This window comes from Acipenser ruthenus, chromosome 2 (assembly GCF_902713425.1).
Source record: "Acipenser ruthenus chromosome 2, fAciRut3.2 maternal haplotype, whole genome shotgun sequence".
Classification (NCBI taxonomy): Eukaryota; Metazoa; Chordata; class Actinopteri; order Acipenseriformes; family Acipenseridae; genus Acipenser; species Acipenser ruthenus.
The window spans coordinates 7529058-7547961 of record NC_081190.1 but is presented as its reverse complement, the minus strand read 5'-3'; the positions used below and the strand labels follow the sequence as shown (position 1 = coordinate 7547961).

The following is an 18904-nucleotide window of genomic DNA, read 5'->3' as shown; positions in this document are numbered from 1 at the left end:
TGCATATAATGCACAGTTCACAGCCTACCTCTGTAAAGTGCTTTGTGATGGTGGTCCACTGTGAAAGGCACTATATAAAATGAACGATATTATTGTTATTATAAGGAAAAAAAGCACACATGATAAATTTAATTCATGAAACATGATCTACTTATATTCACTCGTTTCTTGATATTCATACATGTTGTAAAAGCATATATATTAAAACACGAGACAGAATAAATGTTCTAAAATAACTATGTCAAATATATCAGATTTACTGTGTTTTCATGTTTTTTTAATAGCTGTAAACAAGTTCCTGTGTCATGTTTTCTTTCTGCGTGCTGCTGTAAAATGTCTCCACCCTTTAAAAATGAAATGCCTGTCTCAGTGTTGTCACTGAAATTCAGTGAAATTCAGTCCTTCCCCTATCCAATGAGATGCAGCTGCAACCTGTACTGCAAAGTATGGTGGCCCATTAAGTTATTGTGTTTACTCAGTCCCGGGCCCAGAATGATCTCGTTTAGACGATCATGGTCCTTATAAGTTTAATCCATATGCCAGTATTATAAAATATCTGCATTAGTGTGAAAAACAACAAAATAATGAAAACTTCTTCAGCACAAGAATGGCAGTTTCAAGAATAGTACATTTTATATAAACGGAATCTGAGAACCCACCACTCTGCTCTTATCCACTATAGAGTACATAACCCTACAAAAGAGCAGAAAGAAAGACACACACACACACAGCTGATCAATTTCCACATTTTGTTTTTATTGTGAAATTTTTTTTTTCCTTCATTTTTTTGTAGTAGTTTACATCAAATTCCTCAGTGGGAGAGGGAGATATTGCACACAAATATCAGAAAAGCACTACATAATACTTCCACTTGAAACTACTCTCTACGGACATGACTGGATAGAATAGAACGATGCAGGATTATAAGACATAAATACCACACACAGCTGCTGACAGACACATAAACAATCACCCTGAAGGAGAGCCAGTTGTGTGATTCCCAGCTGGTTACTTAAGACTGGTAGGAATGCGTACTGTACTACGGAAAGGTAAGACGACCATGCATGTGTTTGAAAGCTGAAAGTTTTTGTTACTGTGTGTTTACTGTAAGTTGCAATTCAGTGCTGTGAGAACTGCAATGACCTTTCTATGTAGTAGCTGAAGACTTAAACAGCAGTGGGATATTCATTTTCCAAGAAGATTTGGAATTAAAAATGTCACAAACTTAAATATAAACAGCATTATCTAGGCTAGTTAATGCAGGTCAAATACACTAGACACAGCAATAACTGCTGCACAGTTTATCCTTTAATGTAAAAAAGGATTACTGAAAATTAAGTACAATTAAGTGTATGATCCCTCTTTGTCAGCATAACTTAGGTCAGGATCGTATTTATTGTGCCAATCGGCTGTTTATTACAAGGAGTGCGCTAGTGTTGAGAGGTGATGCTGTAGACTTTTCATTGCAGGCTCTTATGCAGAGGAGGCAGTATGAAAGCTGAAGGCAGCACACTTTGAGATCCGGAAGGTTAAACTAAGTACCGTCTATAACACTCCCAGCTGTATTCACCCAGCAACGTCTCTACCCTCTCAGAATATCTCTACAGAATTGCAAGGGGGGATCCTTGCCATTTATCAAAGTACAAGTTGCACAACATTTCAAATCTGAACAGAAGGCGCTGACTCCAGGAAGCTCTTGCTCATTTCCTTACATGTCCGGAGAGTGGTAAAGAGAGCTCACTAGCCTTTTTTTTTTTTTTTTTTTTTGAAGCAGGGTGGGTTGTGTAGTGTATGACTTATTTTTTGATTTTATTAAACGTTGTTGCATGGGTGTGCACACTTTCATCCCATTCAAAACATTTTTTCTTTTTTCATTTTGTTTTTTCCAAAACGCAAATATATTACACATAGCATGTGCGCATCATGTTGCAAACCATTCACCCTGCCAGAACTCAATTTATAATTATAGTACAGTTCTTAAAAAAATCCCAAGGAACCTTCCAAAAGCTATGAAATTATCTCAGTTAACAAACAAGTCACATTCAAGTAGGCCTTAAGTTGGCCTTTTAAAATCATTAGCTGTTTGTGTGTCTGTAAGGAATTGTAGTAATCCATACCTTCCAAGAAAATGTATTTAAACTTTGATTACTCCAACCAATTGAAAAAATGAATTGAAACGCTCTCAGTCAACACCACTTTTACTGCCAAAGTGAAGTTTACATCCTAAAAATGAGCCCTGTTGACAGTTATAATCCAATAGGACCTAGTGTCGCGAAATACAGCCCAAATTACAAGCTAGTGCATCAATGAAAACATTAAGGAATTTGTAGGAACATATTCAGAGGACAGTGGAGATTTAAAGTAAGCAATACTCTCGTCTCAGGCTTAACGGCTCAAGTTAACTTAAGTGCATAACATTTGCTTAGAGTAAACAATCCTAATTACACGCAAGACAATGCAGACAAATCAAATGAGGTCACTATTTAGGAAGGCATCTACCTTCTGAAAACACAATCATACAGTTCTGGAACTACAGTGAACAGTGAAATAAAAACAAAAGTGCAAATGAACGGAGCTGCTAGAACTATATATTAAACAAACCTTTCAAGCCAATGCCCATCACGGCAGCCTTGAAATCTCAGGTTTGGGTTATTGTTCTTATACTCAAGCCAGAATGTAAGAATCGCGCAGTTCATTTTAAATTACGTTCCTTATCTTGCATATGGCAACAAGACGAATTCTTAACCAGACTTACAACTGTGTTTTGCCAATACAATCTGACACCTAGGTCTGGAGACCAGTTCTGTCTTAGCCTTGACATCAACCTTGACAGCGTTAAAATACCACGATTCAAATTACATTCCAATAAATACATTCTTTAAAAAAAAACTAAAAAACTTCCTTACATACAGATCCGTACCGATTTTCCAAACGTTAAAATAATATCAAAACCAACAACTTATATATAAAAGGAAAACAAACTCATCAACATCTTATCATACGATTTCTTAAAAAAAATGTTTAAAAGGTTTGAATTGTAAAACTTTCAGTATTGTTTTGTTCAGTGGGACAAATATTTTTTGAAAAAAATCTTTGCGAATAAGATGCGTTTTCACCGTTTCAAACACAAATGCGTAGCTGAGAGGCTTGTTAGAAGGACGTTGTGGTACCACACATAAAAACAGGCAGCCGCACTTCTGCACTCATTTCGAAACTACTACATGGATGCTGCTACTGACCTTGGTTTTGTATTTTTTTGTCGATTTCATACACCTGCTGTTTCGCATTAAAAAATAAGTGCATCAAATACCTCTTTTACATTCAAGTCACTTTCTAAGCCCATTTTCCAGAATGTGTGCTCCCGTATCCTTTGGTCTTTGCTTCAGGGTACTAGCCATTGCTCTATTTTGTGGTTGTTAATGAACGTACAGGTTTCTAAAGATTAAATCACATTACAGCATGGTAAGAACTCAGTCAGTTTAAGTTGTTTCAATGGGAGCAAGCCTTGGGTTATTACCTCTGCATATTAATTAAAACATTGTCCTGTCTAACAAACATGATTCAAACTGCTGCACGTGCAGATTTAGCCCACCTCTTTATACATCCAATTACGTGCCTGTCCCAACACTCTGATGTTTTATCACCTGTAAGAAAAAGCGATACACTGTACATGGTTCTATAATTCAGTCAAATCACTTTCCATTGATTCTACATCACGTGACAGTAGTCTGAATCCTGTTTAAGGAATATGTGCCTTAGTTATTAAAAAAGACTGAATTAGGTAGTGACTTGCATCACCAGTTGTATGGTACAGTTTTTTTTGTGTATACCTGTTTCAAATCGATCTGAAAGTTTGTTTCTTGTTTTGTTTTTTGTTTTTGTTCTTTACATTGAAGAGTTCACTAAGGAAAACAGACTCAATGCATGGCTTGGGGTTCCTGGGATTACAGCTCAATCTTGCAAGCAGAGAAAGATTCGTCTTGCATGACCACGGTGCTGCTGCTTGCTAACACCATGATGTTCAGGTCCTGCTGCTTCTCGTGAGTCTGCTGGTACCACTCCCGCATCACCTCAGAGTCGTGGGTTGGGATGAGAGTGACCTGCAACATAAAAAAAATGATGCTTTAAAACTGGTGGATGATAACAGTACAGAGAAGCCGTGCCTCTGCAATTGGTACTGCAGGGTTCATTTGAGTTCATACAATCTAATGTCTTTTATATGTTGTACATGTTAGATAAGAATCTGATTCTACACCAACATGCGTTTAGAACAACATCACAAGGGTTCAAGGGACGCTCCAGTACAAGAAACAGCCATGGAAATGCACTGGCACAGTATGTGACCTTCCCTTTTCTTTTTTTACACATTTCTGTGGGTATTTATTGATTTGAATGGAAGTGGTTTTATGATTCCCTGGTGTTTAAGAAGTTTAGGATCATGGCCAAAAATGTTGCATCACCCTAAATAATGTTGAGATGCACTGGGTGTAAGATTTAGCTGTGCATTGCATTAGATTATGTTAGAAGTTTAGAATGTCACGTTTTGAAGCTTCAGGACTGTCTAGTGTGACTATACAACATTGAATCTATCATGTTGTGTCATCACTGTGTCACATACTTAAAAAAAGAGCATTGCTGTTGTCTCCTCGATTCCAACAACAGGACAGAACATGTTGGTACGCATTTAAATAGAATAACTCCACACACACCTGCATGTTGTTACCCCACTGAGCCTTCCCCTCCAGCAGGGAATCCAGGACAGATTTGCTGGGTTCTTCAGCTGCCAAGTCGTTGCCACTTACGACGTAATAAGAAGCTCTCACTCTCTTGAAAAACTCAGCATCCACATTCTTGGCACTGCAGTGGTTTGGAATATATACCATGTCCATGTATACTGGGGGTCCAGAGGGAACTGCTGCTCCACTGGAAGCTTTACTATTACCAGAACCTAGAACACAGAGGTGTGGTTACAACAGGATCCAACACTACAGGTCATTGCCAAGCTATGTCAATACAGTATACCGGGTCATTCATAGAAAAACACACCATAGTGTTCATGTGTGCAAGTCTTGAGCAAAGTGCATATGCATATAATCTTGGGAAAAGCATGGGAAATGGCAAAATTACCATGGAAATGTACTGTGGTAAACTTTTAGAAAAACACTACATTTGTATCCGGCAGGATAAACAATACAACTTATTCTGTGTTGTGCGGTTTCATAGAGATATTACCAAATGTTCATTCCGTCCAATAAATATAATGATAAATGCTATTTTAATAGTAAAAGATACACTACACCACCTCATGTTACTAGACTTACCAGTGGTAGCACTTTTTGTACCCTTTGAAGCAGAGGTATTGGTAGCATTCTTAGCATCTTTTTCCTCAGCATGCTTTATATCAGAATTGGCACTTGACTTGGATCCTGTTGAGTCTTTCTTCTTTGGAGAAGCTACTTTTGAAATCTTATCTAACGCTTCCTTTGCAGCATTAGTCTTTGTGATAGCAGACGACGGTTTAGTCTTGCCATCGCTTTTCCTTGCTGGCGAGGAAGACTTGGTCTTAGTGCCCTGCTTTTTGGTCTTTGTCTTTTCTTTTACGTCTTTTTTCAAGGGCTTCCCTAGGTTCTGCTCAGTAGGGAGCGCTTCAGGGTCGACCATGCAGACATCAGGGTGAGGAGCGGAAGGAGCTGGGTCTCTGAGCGGGACTGGTGGGGGATCCATATGCCTGTATGTAAGAGTTTTGTCCGTAGGAAGAGTTTCAGACTCATCTTCTGAGTCTATGTTGGCATCTGCAGTAATGGAAGGGCATTCTTCAGTGCCTGGAGGCACATCCGAATCTGTCTGAGATGGGGCGGACTCGCTAATTGAAGTTGGTGGGGTTTCATCACACTGCCTTGGATGAAGCCTTCCTCCAGATGGGGGCTGCCCTCCACCAGACTGTGTTAAAGGCTTGTCATCTTTTTGAGAATTATCCTCATTAGCAAAGAACTCCAGGGGGCTGGGATTAATGAAGGAGGGAGACAGTTCTGTTTTAGGGTGCCTGTATTCACAAGAAGTGACCAAACATAAGTCAACATCATGTCGGGACTGTGGTGAAAGAGTCTTTTTGCATGAGTCATCACCTCTGAAGTCTAGCATCCTGGACTCCTGCTCTGGAGAACGTGAAGAAGTGCACTTCTTTTCAAAGCCAGTTGAATAAGATGAAAGTGGTGAGTATGCTGGCGATGCTGCTTTGGAACTAGCAGGAGACTTGTCTTGCTTTTGGGCAGGTTCCTCATCTTTAATTGAAACACTTTTAGGAGCTACTGAGCTTCCTAATAAAAATGATGAACCAGAGGAAAGTGGTGAGTAAGCAGGAGGAGAAACTTTGGGACTAACAGGAGACTTGTCTTGATGATCTGCAAATTCCTCTGCTTTCATTGATAAGCTTCTTGGAGCAACTGAGCTTCCTAAGAACAATGATGAATCAGTGGAAAGTGGTGAGTATGGAGGGGGAGCTGCTTTAGGACTAACAGGAGACTGGTCTTGATGTTCGGTAAGTTCCTCTGCTTTAAGTGATGGGCTTCCTGCAGCCATTGAGCCTCCTAAGAACAATGCTGACTCAGAGGACAGTGCTGAGTATGCAGGGGAAGCTACTTTGGGGCTGACTGAAAACTTGTCCTGTTGTTGTGAAGGTTCTTCAGCTTTAACTGGCAAACTTTGAGGTGTAATTGAGCTTTCCATAATAAATGACGAATCTGAAGAAAGTGGAGAGCATGCAGGAGATTCTGCTTTGGGGGTGGTAGGAGACTTCTGCATTTGTGAAGGTTCCTCTGCCTTAAAGCACATGCTTTCTGGAGCTAGTGAGCTTCCTAAGACTAATGGTGAATAAGATGAAAGTGGTGAGTATGCTGGCGATGCTGCTTTGGAACTAGCTGGAGACTTGTCTTGCTTTTGGGCAGGTTCATCATCTTTAATTGAAACACTTTTAGGAGCTACTGAGCTTCCTAATAAAAATGATGAACCAGAAGAAAGTGGTGAGTAAGCAGGAGGAGAAACTTTGGGACTAACAGGAGACTTGTCTTGATGATCTGCAAATTCCTCTGCTTTCATTAATAAGCTTCTTGGAGCAACTGAGCTTCCTAAGAACAATGATGAATCAGTGGAAAGTGGTGAGTATGGAGGGGGAGCTGCTTTAGGACTAACAGGAGACTGGTCTTGATGTTCGGTAAGTTCCTCTGCTTTAAGTGATGGGCTTCCTGCAGCCATTGAGCCTCCTAAGAACAATGCTGACTCAGAGGACAGTGCTGAGTATGCAGGGGAAGCTACTTTGGGGCTGACTGAAAACTTGTCCTGTTGTTGTGAAGGTTCTTCAGCTTTAACTGGCAAACTTTGAGGTGTAATTGCGCTTTCCATAATAAATGACGAATCTGAAGAAAGTGGAGAGCATGCAGGAGATTCTGCTTTGGGGGTGGTAGGAGACTTCTCCTGCATTTGTGAAGGTTCCTCTGCCTTATAGGACATGCTTTCTGGTACTAGTGAGCTTCCTAAGATTAATGATGAATCAGAGGAATGTGGTGAGTGGGTAGGGGATGCTGCTCTGGGTGTAACAGGAGACTCTCTGTCCTGTTGCTGTAAAGATTCCTCAACCTTAAGTGTCAAACTCTCTGAACCACCAAAGACCAATGAGGAAACAGCACATGGCTCTGTTACTTGTGATGGAGAGTGAGCAGGTGGGGTGGACAGACAAGTCTCTTTTGGAGATGTTGAAGCAACATGTGGAGAATCTTCTCCCTGGAAAAGTATGGGTTTCTCTACTGGTGGCATGGATTGCTCTGCAAATTTAGTATATGGCATTTCAGAAGGACTGTATTCAATCTCAGTGGGTCCATTCTCAGTGATGTGAAGGATGTTTGCACTGACTGCTGGATGTTCAGGGGACTGTTTGCTGAAGTCTAAAGCTGAAGAATGATCAGGAGACTCCTGGCCAAATTCTACTGACATGGTGGACTGCTCTGGGGACTGTAAGTCCTGTATGGGGGTTCTGCATTTTGATATTTTAGGTGAGAAATCTGGAGAAATTGACATTGGTCTTGGGCCCTCTTCTTTAGATGGAGACATCTCTGTATCCTGGAATGCTGTGGGTGTCTGTACTACAGACACAGACAAAGAGTCATCTACTTCAGTTGAATGTGGGGAGCCCACTTCAGCATGAAGCGAATGAGAGACATCATCTGCTGTGGGTTCAGGGAATGAACTTGTAGCGAGGGAGGCAGTTGACGTGGAGGCCACTCCTTCGATATGAGAAAATGTGTCCTCTGCTACAACCTCGTCAACTGGAGTGGCTGATTTGTCTGATGTTGTTCCTTCGGAAATTGACATTTTACTCTCCTCTTTGAAAGAACCAAACTGGTTAGCATCAACTGAAATGGGTGACAGATCAGTAGATGGTTTAATTTCTTGAAGAGGTTCCAAGCTTTTGCTTTCAGTAGATGCGCTATCCTGCAGTTTGTTCTCCAGGTTGACAGCATCTTTGCCAGGTTCCAAATCCAGACAAGCTGCTTCTTGCTTTTCCTGTAAAACACTAACTGAACTCACTGAAGAATAGTCGACAAAGGGATTTAAGCTACAGGGTGACTTCGCATCAGCATTTGGTGACCCTTCTGTTGGCGATCCAGATCCCAGTGGCGGTGGACTACGAAGAGGAGACAAGACCTTTTCAACGGGGAACTCAGAATCAGGTACAGGTTCATCCATTGGACTAACTCTGTTGTTTGAAGATTCACCTTTTTCATCAGTTACTTCAACTATAATTGGACCTGGGGTCTTTCCAGCAGCGGGCACAGAGCTTGTCTTTTCATCCACAGGTGACTGGTAATAGGGTGTGTGACCTGCACTTCCAGGAACAGATTGTGTAGGAGAAGCAACTTCTAAGGTCTTGTCATCTGGACTGGCAGAGTGATCCACCGCCTCACTGGTGACTTCAGAAAGGGTGGTTCCCAGTTCAATTGGTGCTGCAATTGCGGTTGGAGTTAAATCAAAGTTTACACTACGCTCACTTGTGGGTGTTTTTGCTTGAGGTGAGAGAGGAGCGGGACTAGATCTTGTGTCGAGAAACAACTTATCCCGAGTATCCAGGTGTAACCCGTATTCACTTTCATTTTCTTTGGGAGTAAGGATTTCACTAGGTAGTATTTTGCAGACTTTGTCTTCTTCCATTGATGAAGGTGGTGATATTGTTGAGGCTGAATGATGATAAACATTACCTTCAGTGGCTTCACTCTTCGAATGATCTGATGAGTATTCATTAAAGCTATCAGGAAGAGGAGAGAATTTGGTTCTGTCATACTCACTGGAGTATGCTGTCATTCCAAACTTCACATACTCTTGAGAAGGAGACTCGGTTTCCTCATTGGTGGTCTCGTCACTCATAACGTCTCTTGGTGTTGACATTTCATCCATTGGTGTAGGCTCACTGGAAATCTCAATTGTAGACTGTGTATAACCTGAAGTTGCTGTGAATTCTTCAGGTGGTTCTTCGCGATTCTCTTCATCAGACACTGTGGCTTCACTTTCAGAACCAGCTGGTAGAGTTTCATCATGAATAGATGCATGCTCAATGACAGGGGACTGAGGTGCAGGCATTTTGGGTGGAGTTGTAACAGGCAAACTGTGTTTTTCCTTTGTTTCCTCAATCTCAAAATCTCTTGTGTCTTGTTCAGCTTCATCTACATCCCCTTCTCCTTTAATACCTTTATCTTCATCCTCTTCTGCCTCCTCTTCCTCAGATTCTTCCCCATCCTTTACAAGTGTTTCTTCTAAATCTTCCTCTGCTTGATCCTCTCCTGATTCAGAATCCCTGGCTTTTCCCTTTTCCAACACATATTCAGGTTTGGCTTGTTCATCTGCTTCAGCCAGCTCTTCTGCTTCTGTGTCAACTGATTCTCCCTTCATCACATTATCAGGCTTCTTCTCTGTCCTTTCCTCCACAACTTCTTCCTGTTCTTCTACCTCCTCAGTCTCTGCCGTTTCTTCATAGTCTCCAGCTTCTGAGGATTCTTCAAAACCAGTGCCCTCGTCTTCAAACTTCTCATTGATGTCATCATTTATGTTCTCCCGGGGCTCCAGTTCATCAGGGGTCTGTCCACACTCTCCCTCAGCTTCTGTGGTTGTTATCCCTTCATCAGGAGATTCAACAGGCTCCTCAGATTCTTTGCTGACCATTATTTCCTCATGCTGCACCATGACAGCTTCTTCATCTTCTGCTGGTTGCTCATGCGGTGGCATGCTCTCTACATCTTCTGTTATTTGTTCTGCTTTGAGTTCTTCAAAGTCTTTAGTGAGATCCTCGGGGGTAGACATAAGTGACCGTTCAGCTTCAAGAGCCTCCACTGTGGCTGTCACAGCTGCTACACTAGCTACCGCCCCGGCTGCTGCAGCGGCAACAAGTTTGGACTCACTGGGCTTGAGGCCTTTCTTGGTACCCTTGATCTTTCCCTTCTCTTTGGTTTTTCCTGGGCTTCCTATATCCTTCCTTGATGACTCTTCTTTCTTTTGGACTTTTGGTTTTGGCACAGGCTTTTTGGCATCAGCCTGAGGGGTGACTGTTTTCTTCATGTCTTTCGGTGCTTTCTTCATGTCCTTTTTAAGGTCTTTGTCTTCTTTTTTCAATTCTTTCTTCTCTTCTTTTGGAACCTCCTTCTTTGGGGTTTCCTTCTTCACCTCTTTCTTTCCTTCCTTTTTCACTTCCTTTTTCTGGTCTTTTTTCAACTCCTTTATTTCTTCCTTTTTAACCTTCTCTTCCTTTTTAACTTCTTTCTTAGCTGCCTCCTTCTTTACTTCTTCTTTTTTCTTTTCTTCAGATTTCTGGGCCTTGGCCTCCTTTTTAACTACCCGTTCCTTCACCACTTTTGGTTTTATATCAGTCTTTCGTTTGTCTGGAGTTTCTGTTTGAAGTGGTTGGTCTGATTTTGACTTGACCTCTTTCTCTGTCACCAGAGGCTTTGGTTTTTCTTTTTTCACAGGCGTTTTTACCTTTTTCTCTGTTGTTTGGGTCTTTTCTTGTGTGTCTGCTTTTGCTGCCTCTGGTGGCTCTTCTTTTGATTCTTTCCTAACTCCTTTGCCTGATGATGGTCTGGATGTTGATTTTAGACTTTCAATACTGTCGGTCTTGTGTTTCAGCTTAGCCTGTTTCAGACCTGGTGCAGCAATGTTTGCAGTTAGCTCTTTCTGGGTGACCACTGGCTGCTTTAGGAAGTCCAGATGCTTAAGTTTTTCCAAGCCTTCTAGTATATTGTGTTGAGATGTATTGCCTGGAAACAAAACACGCACTATCTTTTCAGTGGGGTTAGCTGGATGCCATACAATCAACGATGAAATTGAGGTTAAGTAAGAGACTGGAATCTCAGATTCTTTGCCATTTGGGAGCAAGACAGAGGCTTTGTCCTTGCTACTGCCAGTCCACTGCTTCATAAAATACTGCAGCTCCTTGCTATTTTTAACTGGGTTCAGCACATACATTTCTAATCGCCCCACTCCCATTTTCTGAAAGAGAATGATAGGATCTATAGCATTTCCGACACCTCTGTTAAGCGGTTCTGGTTTTAAAGACAATTTACTCAAGTATTGCAGTGTAAGACTAGCCTCCTCGATGCTTCTTCTGACCCTAGGATTCGGCTCTGGGTTCTTCAGGTCCTCAGGAACATTTAGAAACACCACTCCCAGGTCGGGGGAGATGAGATTTTTCATCCAGTCACTATTGGCAGTAGATCCCTGTGACTGCTCTTCCTCTAGTTCTGCTACTTTCCGCTGCAGCATGCTGTTGATCCCAGGAAGGTTGTCGTCTCCAATGTGTGTTAGAAGTATAGAGTCCACTCTATCCAGGTGTCTCACAAGCTTCCAGAAACAGGACTTGCGATCTGACCCTCCATTGATGAGCATGTTGAATCCGTTGACCGCAAACAGGGCCGAGTCTCCTCTCCCACCGGGGAAAATATAGCAGCAGGGCTTTGAGAGCTTTAGAAAGCCCCCTGAGGTCGGCGGTTCAAGGATGTCAAATGGAGATGAAATCTCTACAGACTCTGAGAGGTATTCTGTAAACTCTGAAAGTCCTTCCATTTCAGGCAGTATGGAGGATGAGTTGAGCTTCATGTTGATGAAGTCCTGTAGATTGTGTTTGTCCAGGTTTGAGTTCTTCCAATCCCCCTCCTCAGGGCAGAACAGGGTTAGGCTTGCTTTGTTGGCAGGATGTATGGTGCTAAGCAATTCACCAATCTGTCGAGGAAGGGAAAAGGTTAAGGTGATTATTATATTACATTAAAAATTGATTGATTGGACAATCACTTGCAAACAAAGCTGATACTGATCTTTAACATGGTTAAGAATAAAAGATGAAGCTCTGAATATCTGCCAATGAAACTAGCGCAAGTCAGGTCAGTAATTATTACTAAACTTTAATTGACTTAAGCAAAACCCTAGAAGAAATATTAGGGATGTTACTGGGGTCTCGGCAGGCAGGCAGCAGGTTTAAGATAACTCTTGCAAAGTGGTCTCCCTTCAACCAAACCTGTATGAATAATGCTGTATCTAGAGAAAGCAGTATCCTTGATTAATAACCAATACAACTCATGCAAAATGCCATGATTTGTTTTACTTGCCAACCTTTATTTGCAATTCCCATCATATATACCTTCTTAATGATTTTAAAACAGGTAAGGCAAATCAACATACTGCTGTTAATTTGCTTTATGAATGTCATTTAAAACTTCTCCTCATGTATTACATGACATACATACATACATATTATATATATATATATATATATATATATATATATATATATATATATATATATATATATATATATATATATATAATAAATAGTACTGCTTTTCTGAGGATATACTACAAACACACATTTGGAGATCTGCTTCCTAAATAACAAGGGAAGGCTCATCATAAAAAGCAAATTTGATCCACAGTTCAGTTTGTAAACCTCACCTCCTGATCAGTAAAGATGTCTATGAAGTTCAGAAAGGAGAATGATCCAGACTGCAGTATGAGTTCTCCTGTGTTTTCAAAGCACTGTCCTGACAGAACCAGTAGTTTGTGTCTAGCAGTGTCTGTGATCATCAATCGTACCTAAACAGAAAAGGAAATCAAACACAAATGTCTGAATAAATCCAGCTTTTGTAATGATCTTTTAAATTGGAAGGGCTTTCTATGCAAGAAAAAGGGTAACTTGACAGAATATTTCACGAAGCAAAACACATGAACAAAGAAGCATTTTAAAGCCTTAATTGGCTGAAAGCTAATTTAAACGAACCCTTAGATATATCAAAAGATGAAAAACACAGACAGTGCCAAGGTGGGGATTTGCATAGGTGGACTGCATGGAAGAATACATAACAAAATGAAAGGGAGAGGGGAAAGTGTAATTTGATTGTTCATTTGTTAAGAGCAGTGGCGTCATCTGGGGGGGGGGGGCAGGGGGGCAGTTTCTGTGAGAAGTTAAAAGACTTCAAGGAAAGTGTTCATGCTTCGGGACATCAGAAGTGCAGCGACTAGCCTGACAATGTAAAGTTGTTGAATGAAACATTCTCTTTTTTCTTGCTAAAAGCTGCAATGATACTAAGTACTATGTTTTAAAATTGTTCTGCCTAAAAAAATGTCATAGCAACAGCCTCTCCCAAGTTATCGCGATAATTTGCATTTGTTGAAATTCCAAATTAACGATAACAGCTGTTGTGTTACGAAAAGCAAAACAGAAAGGTGTGTTTTACTAATAATTCTGTTCAAGTGTTTAAGATGTGTTCTGGGAAATTGTCAGTAAAAGTGCTTAGCTTATAACATCTAAAACATCACAGCAACTAAGCAAGAAATAGCAAAGTAATAGCCAGGGCTGGCGTCAGCACCAGGGCAACCCGGGCAAGCACCCGGTACCCTGACGCCAGAGGGGGGCCCACACATACATACAGAAATAAAATGGGAAACACTGTATGTGTAAATCTACTATTTATGTGACAGCTATCCTGCTCCAGCAGCCTTTAGGACTAGAAACATTTTGTTTTCACTCAACTAAACTAAACTGTATGCGTGCAGTGCAGTGAAACTTTTCAGATCTTCCCCCTTTTTTTCCTCTTTTCCTTTGACAAACGTTTTGTCGAGCCTCATTATCATAACGTCTATTATTATCATAACACATGAACACCTATTATAATTATACGATTTTAAAACATCAAAAATGAAACCTGCCGACCCTCTGGAACCTCCAAATAAAAAGACACTCAAATCTGAATGTCAAAAACGGAAGGAAAAGACTACAAAAAAATAAAATAAAAACAACTGCACTGTCATATGTTCTATATGTAAATTTAAAAAATATTATTTCTGTAAAATGTGTGTTCTGTTTTCTGTTAATTGTGTACTAAGTAAGCTACAGTAAAAAAGAAAATGCGCTAAAATCATATACCGGTAGTTTTAATTAAACATATGTGTTTTTACTATTTTCACACTGTACAGTAATGTATAAAATGCAGCAGCATGATTTATTGTGTATTACCGGTAGGCTAAAGTAAAAAGAAAGTGCGCTACAGGTATTCATTTGATTTGTGTATAAGGCCTACTGTACAGATTTATTACATTTTTATATTAATGTCCGGTTTAGCGAGGGACTACAGATTTATGAAAACCTTTTTGATAGAAAAATATTTTATTTGGGGGTGAAGGTTATGAGGCCTGTCTCTCACCGCATCAGTGAAAGAACATATAAATATACAGGTAGATGTTTTTAACAAAAGAGACGTTTCCAGTGTGCAGACCCCGGTTTGAGAACCACTGAACCGCTGTGCATGCTGTCAATATGAGTCACTTCCCTTGGTTACTAGGGTGTGAAAATCACAGAGGAACAGCAGTACCCTAATGGTTCCTTCAGTTAAACCTCTAATTCAGCTCTGAATAAAGAAGCTGCCTTTGGTCACGTCACTGCTATGTTCTACAGAAGACAAGAGGCAGGTTTCAGGATAAGTGAGTTAAAACCATGCATCTCATTTCAATGGGAAGAGTCATGTTCATTTGTTTTCTGTTGAACTCACTGATAGAAGGGGTCATCCATCTAATGAGTGTCACATGAATCTCATAAATTTCAATTGCATTAAATACATTACAGAATTAGCTGCCTTTTTAACTCTTTGCTAGCAGCAGCTGTTCTGGGCTGTCAGCCAAACACATCTACGTCTATAAACCTGCATTGCTGTATTATGTCTATCCAGTGCAACTATGCCAAGAGGAAGCTCCACCCTTGTGTTACTGTGCTTTCCATTCTGATTTCAGAAGCGTCATTTCAGGTGTAGAGAATGCATGATGGCTTTAAGTGGCTCACACAGAATTATGAGAGTGGATGCTCGCTTCCTGTCAATGAAACAGAACTTAGAGTTGGTATTCCAGTATTAACACCAATATTACCTTTATTGTTTATTGATCTTGGTGTAATAGGGATAATCATAAGGCAGGGCAAGTGAGCGCCCCAATAAAGTAATGGCTGACAGAGGACAGACTAACCACCACAGGGATAAAGTTCAGACATGGCCATATTTTTTTTTCCTCACAGATCGATTAAAAGGAAACTCTGCCTTGTACATTGGGGTTCCCCCAGAATGGAATTTTTAAACCTGAATAAACCCGGAAATGTTATATACAAAATGAATTATTCACCTGACAGACCCTGACATTAAAGTTGTGTAGCTGTTATAAAGGCAATTCGTTGTTTTAAGAGATATATTAAATGGAAGCACACTAAAATGTCAAGCTTCTGATGTTTTATCTATTAAAGATGTAATAAAACAATCTTTCAAATAACCCAGCAAAATATTCAATTTTGTTCGGATAAAAACAATGGCTGACACTGTATAACCACCCCTCAATAAAGCATTAGAGTTTGTAATTGTTTTCATCATCAATAGACTGTAAAGACATGTCCTGATGTTTCTGTGGAATGAGTTCCATGAACATCCAATGTGTGTGATATTTACCATGAAAGCGATTGAAGCTAACCAAACAATCCCATAACCCTTACAGGCCAGGCACTTCTGTTCATTACTCTGGTCTCAAATGCCTGTTTTTTCTTTTTTTAAATTTTTAGTTTTTATTATTTTCTCCCCAATCTGAAATGCCCAATTATTTTATTATGCTCAGCTCACCGCTACCACCCCTGTGCTGACTCGGGAGGGGCGAAGATGAACACATGCTGTCCTCCGAAGCGTGTGCCGTCAGCCGCCCGCTTCTTTACACACTGCGAACTCACCGTGCAGCTGCCTCAGAGCTACAGCGTCGGAGGACAACGCAGCTCTGGGCAGCTTACAGGCAAGCCCGCAGGTGCCCGGCCAGACTACAGGGGTCGCTGGTGCGCGGTGAGCCGAGGACACCCTTGGCCGACCTAACCCTCCCTCCCCAAGGGCGACGCTCGGCCAATTGAGCGCCGCCCCCTGGAAGCTCCCGTCCACGGTCAGCTGTGGAATAGCCTGGACTCGAACTCGCAACGTCCAGGCTATAGAGCGCATCCTGCACTCTAGTGAGTGCTTTTACTGGATGCGCCACTCGGGAGCCCACAAATGCCCGGTTTTGAAAGAACCAAACGTCATAGTAAACATGTATTTTTTATTTGTAAAACATGATATCTGGTACTTCATTTGCTTTAAGAAATCTCGGCAAGCCATGCTTCCAGTTAGTGTTGCACTTGCTTGATAATTTCAAACGGGGAGAAATCGTCCCCACCGTTTCAATGGCTTCTGTCTTGACATTAACCAATCAGCTGCTTCCCCTGTTAACAGACAGGCAGTAACATGCTTTGACACAGAAGACACCAGGTGAAATGACCCAGTAAGTGCAAACAGATAACCTGAGCATAAGGCATATAAACTGAGAGCTGAACATAAAGTGGTATTGGATATCATAGTTTAAAAAAAAAATTATTATTTATTTCTTAGCAGACGCCCTTATCCAGGGCGACTTACAATCGTAAGCAAATACATTAAGTGTTACAATACAAGTAATACAATAAGAGCAAAAATAAAGACTTCTGATATAACATGTGTCTCTCTCAAAACTGAACATTTGACACCTATTTAGCTAATGGAAGCGTAAATCAGGTAAGATTTATGAAATTAGCTACAATTACTTTAGTTTATCATTAATCTGATCCCACAGTGAATAAACAGCTTTGATTGTTAAAAGCACTAGAATCGTTCTATTGAACATCCTTGATTGAATATAACATCTGAGTTCACAAGCGAGTTTACCTCTGTGCTGACAGCTTCATCTGATGGGTTCATAAGAACCACTGTTTCCAGGACATTGCTTTTGTGGTGCAGGATTTTCTGACCTGGGAAATTCAGAAACAGTAAAGGTTAGCAGAAGGAACACTTTTATATTTGATCATTTCTGTTTTACAAAAAAAAACAAAAAAAAACCTTTGCATGTAACATACTGTATATACAGTACGTAATTTTTAAACAATTAATTACTGTCTTTGATTGCTGTCTCAGACTTAAATGACATGAATCTAAATGTGTAATTGGGTGGTGCTTCTAGGTTTGACTGAAACTGAAACAGAATGAAATTAACCCTGAATCAAGCACCAGCATCTTATCACGCATAGATGTCACTACAACGTATAGCCTAGTTTCCATTATATCTTCTACAGTGTACCACCCATTATAGCTACAGTACATGGAGTAAGACTAAAACTGCAATAGAATACATTATGAAAGATAATGAAACAGAATAACCCTTTTGGGTATTATTATGCAGTGAGGGTCATGAAGCTCAGCAGAGAGGATGCTGCATTTAGCCTGTCCATCACTGCTGTTTCACTCAGCTATTCAATGCAAACTGGACTGTCAGCAGTGTGAAGCCCCAGGAGTCCTCCACATACATTACACTGGTTGTGCACAACCAATTACTAGCTTCCTAATGGAGGCTACCCAGCCGGCTGCCGCTGCATGAAATAACTTCATATTAGCTTTTAATCTTTGGTTAACTCTTTCATCTGCCAAGCAACCACACCACATTCTACATTTACATGCCATGTGTTCTTACTGGAACTACACAACAAGATACCCCTGTACCCCTGTCTCTGTCTTTCACCCCGAGTGGAGAGGAACACATCAACCTTGTACAGAACAACTACACTGAGAGGTTCTGAAAGTGGGGTCCAGTTTGGAGGTCCCAAGAAAGACCTGGAAAAAAGGCTTACACAGTACGTACGGAAAGTGGTCTTTGAGATGTGTGTGCTGGGAGACTGGCCTACATTGGCCTATATACAGATAATATACATAAAAAAAAGTTTACTTTCACTACAGTATGGTTATTTCTGTCCTGATTCCAATTTTACTCTTCCTCCGTTTTTAAATGAAAATTCGTTTGAGAACCTCTGAATTAGTAATCACTTGCACCTCTGTGCTGGTATTGCTCCTGTGCTCCCATGTTTAATTCAGAAACAGATTCGCATTCACTACTGTAAGAAGTCCACTAAGATTTGGTCCATGAAGGCCAGCTCAAGATCTAAAGGTGTCATGAGATATTGGAATCTGTAATGCATCCCTCTGAGCCCATCTGAAAATACAATTGGATTTGAATCGGCTCAGAGAGACGAAGGTCAGTGTATTATCTCAGGATATTTACCCTGTGTTGCTGTAAGTTACTGTGAATTGTAAACGGACAATTTGGTTATATATAAAATAAGGTGCTTGATGCTCGAATAAAATACTGGGGTTGCTTACCCTGCAGGGTATAGGTTGATCAAATCACCTCCTACTTCAAGAACACAATGTTTCAGCTAATACTGACCCTGAAGCTGCCTTTTGTACCTTGTGTTGAATAGAACATGCTGGGATTTAATGTTAATATAAAAACATGACTGATCTGC

General features: G+C 40.6%; 1 protein-coding gene across 2 annotated transcripts in view; it reads right to left on the bottom strand.

Annotated features, from left to right (window-relative positions):
* Nucleotides 1-735: 735 nt before the first annotated feature.
* Nucleotides 736-18904, bottom strand: part of LOC117403928 (microtubule-associated protein 1B-like) — a 54050-nt gene continuing 35881 nt past the window's right edge. For both annotated transcript variants that reach the window (XM_034928453.2, XM_058987929.1), the window contains 5 exons: nt 17277-17359; nt 12982-13122; nt 5322-12255; nt 4710-4948; nt 736-4100 (listed from right to left, as the gene is read on the bottom strand). In XM_034928453.2, the coding sequence (XP_034784344.2) occupies nt 3945-4100; nt 4710-4948; nt 5322-12255; nt 12982-13122; nt 17277-17359 (7553 nt within the window). In that variant the 3' untranslated portion in view covers nt 736-3944. The remainder of the gene's footprint in view (nt 4101-4709; nt 4949-5321; nt 12256-12981; nt 13123-17276; nt 17360-18904) is intronic.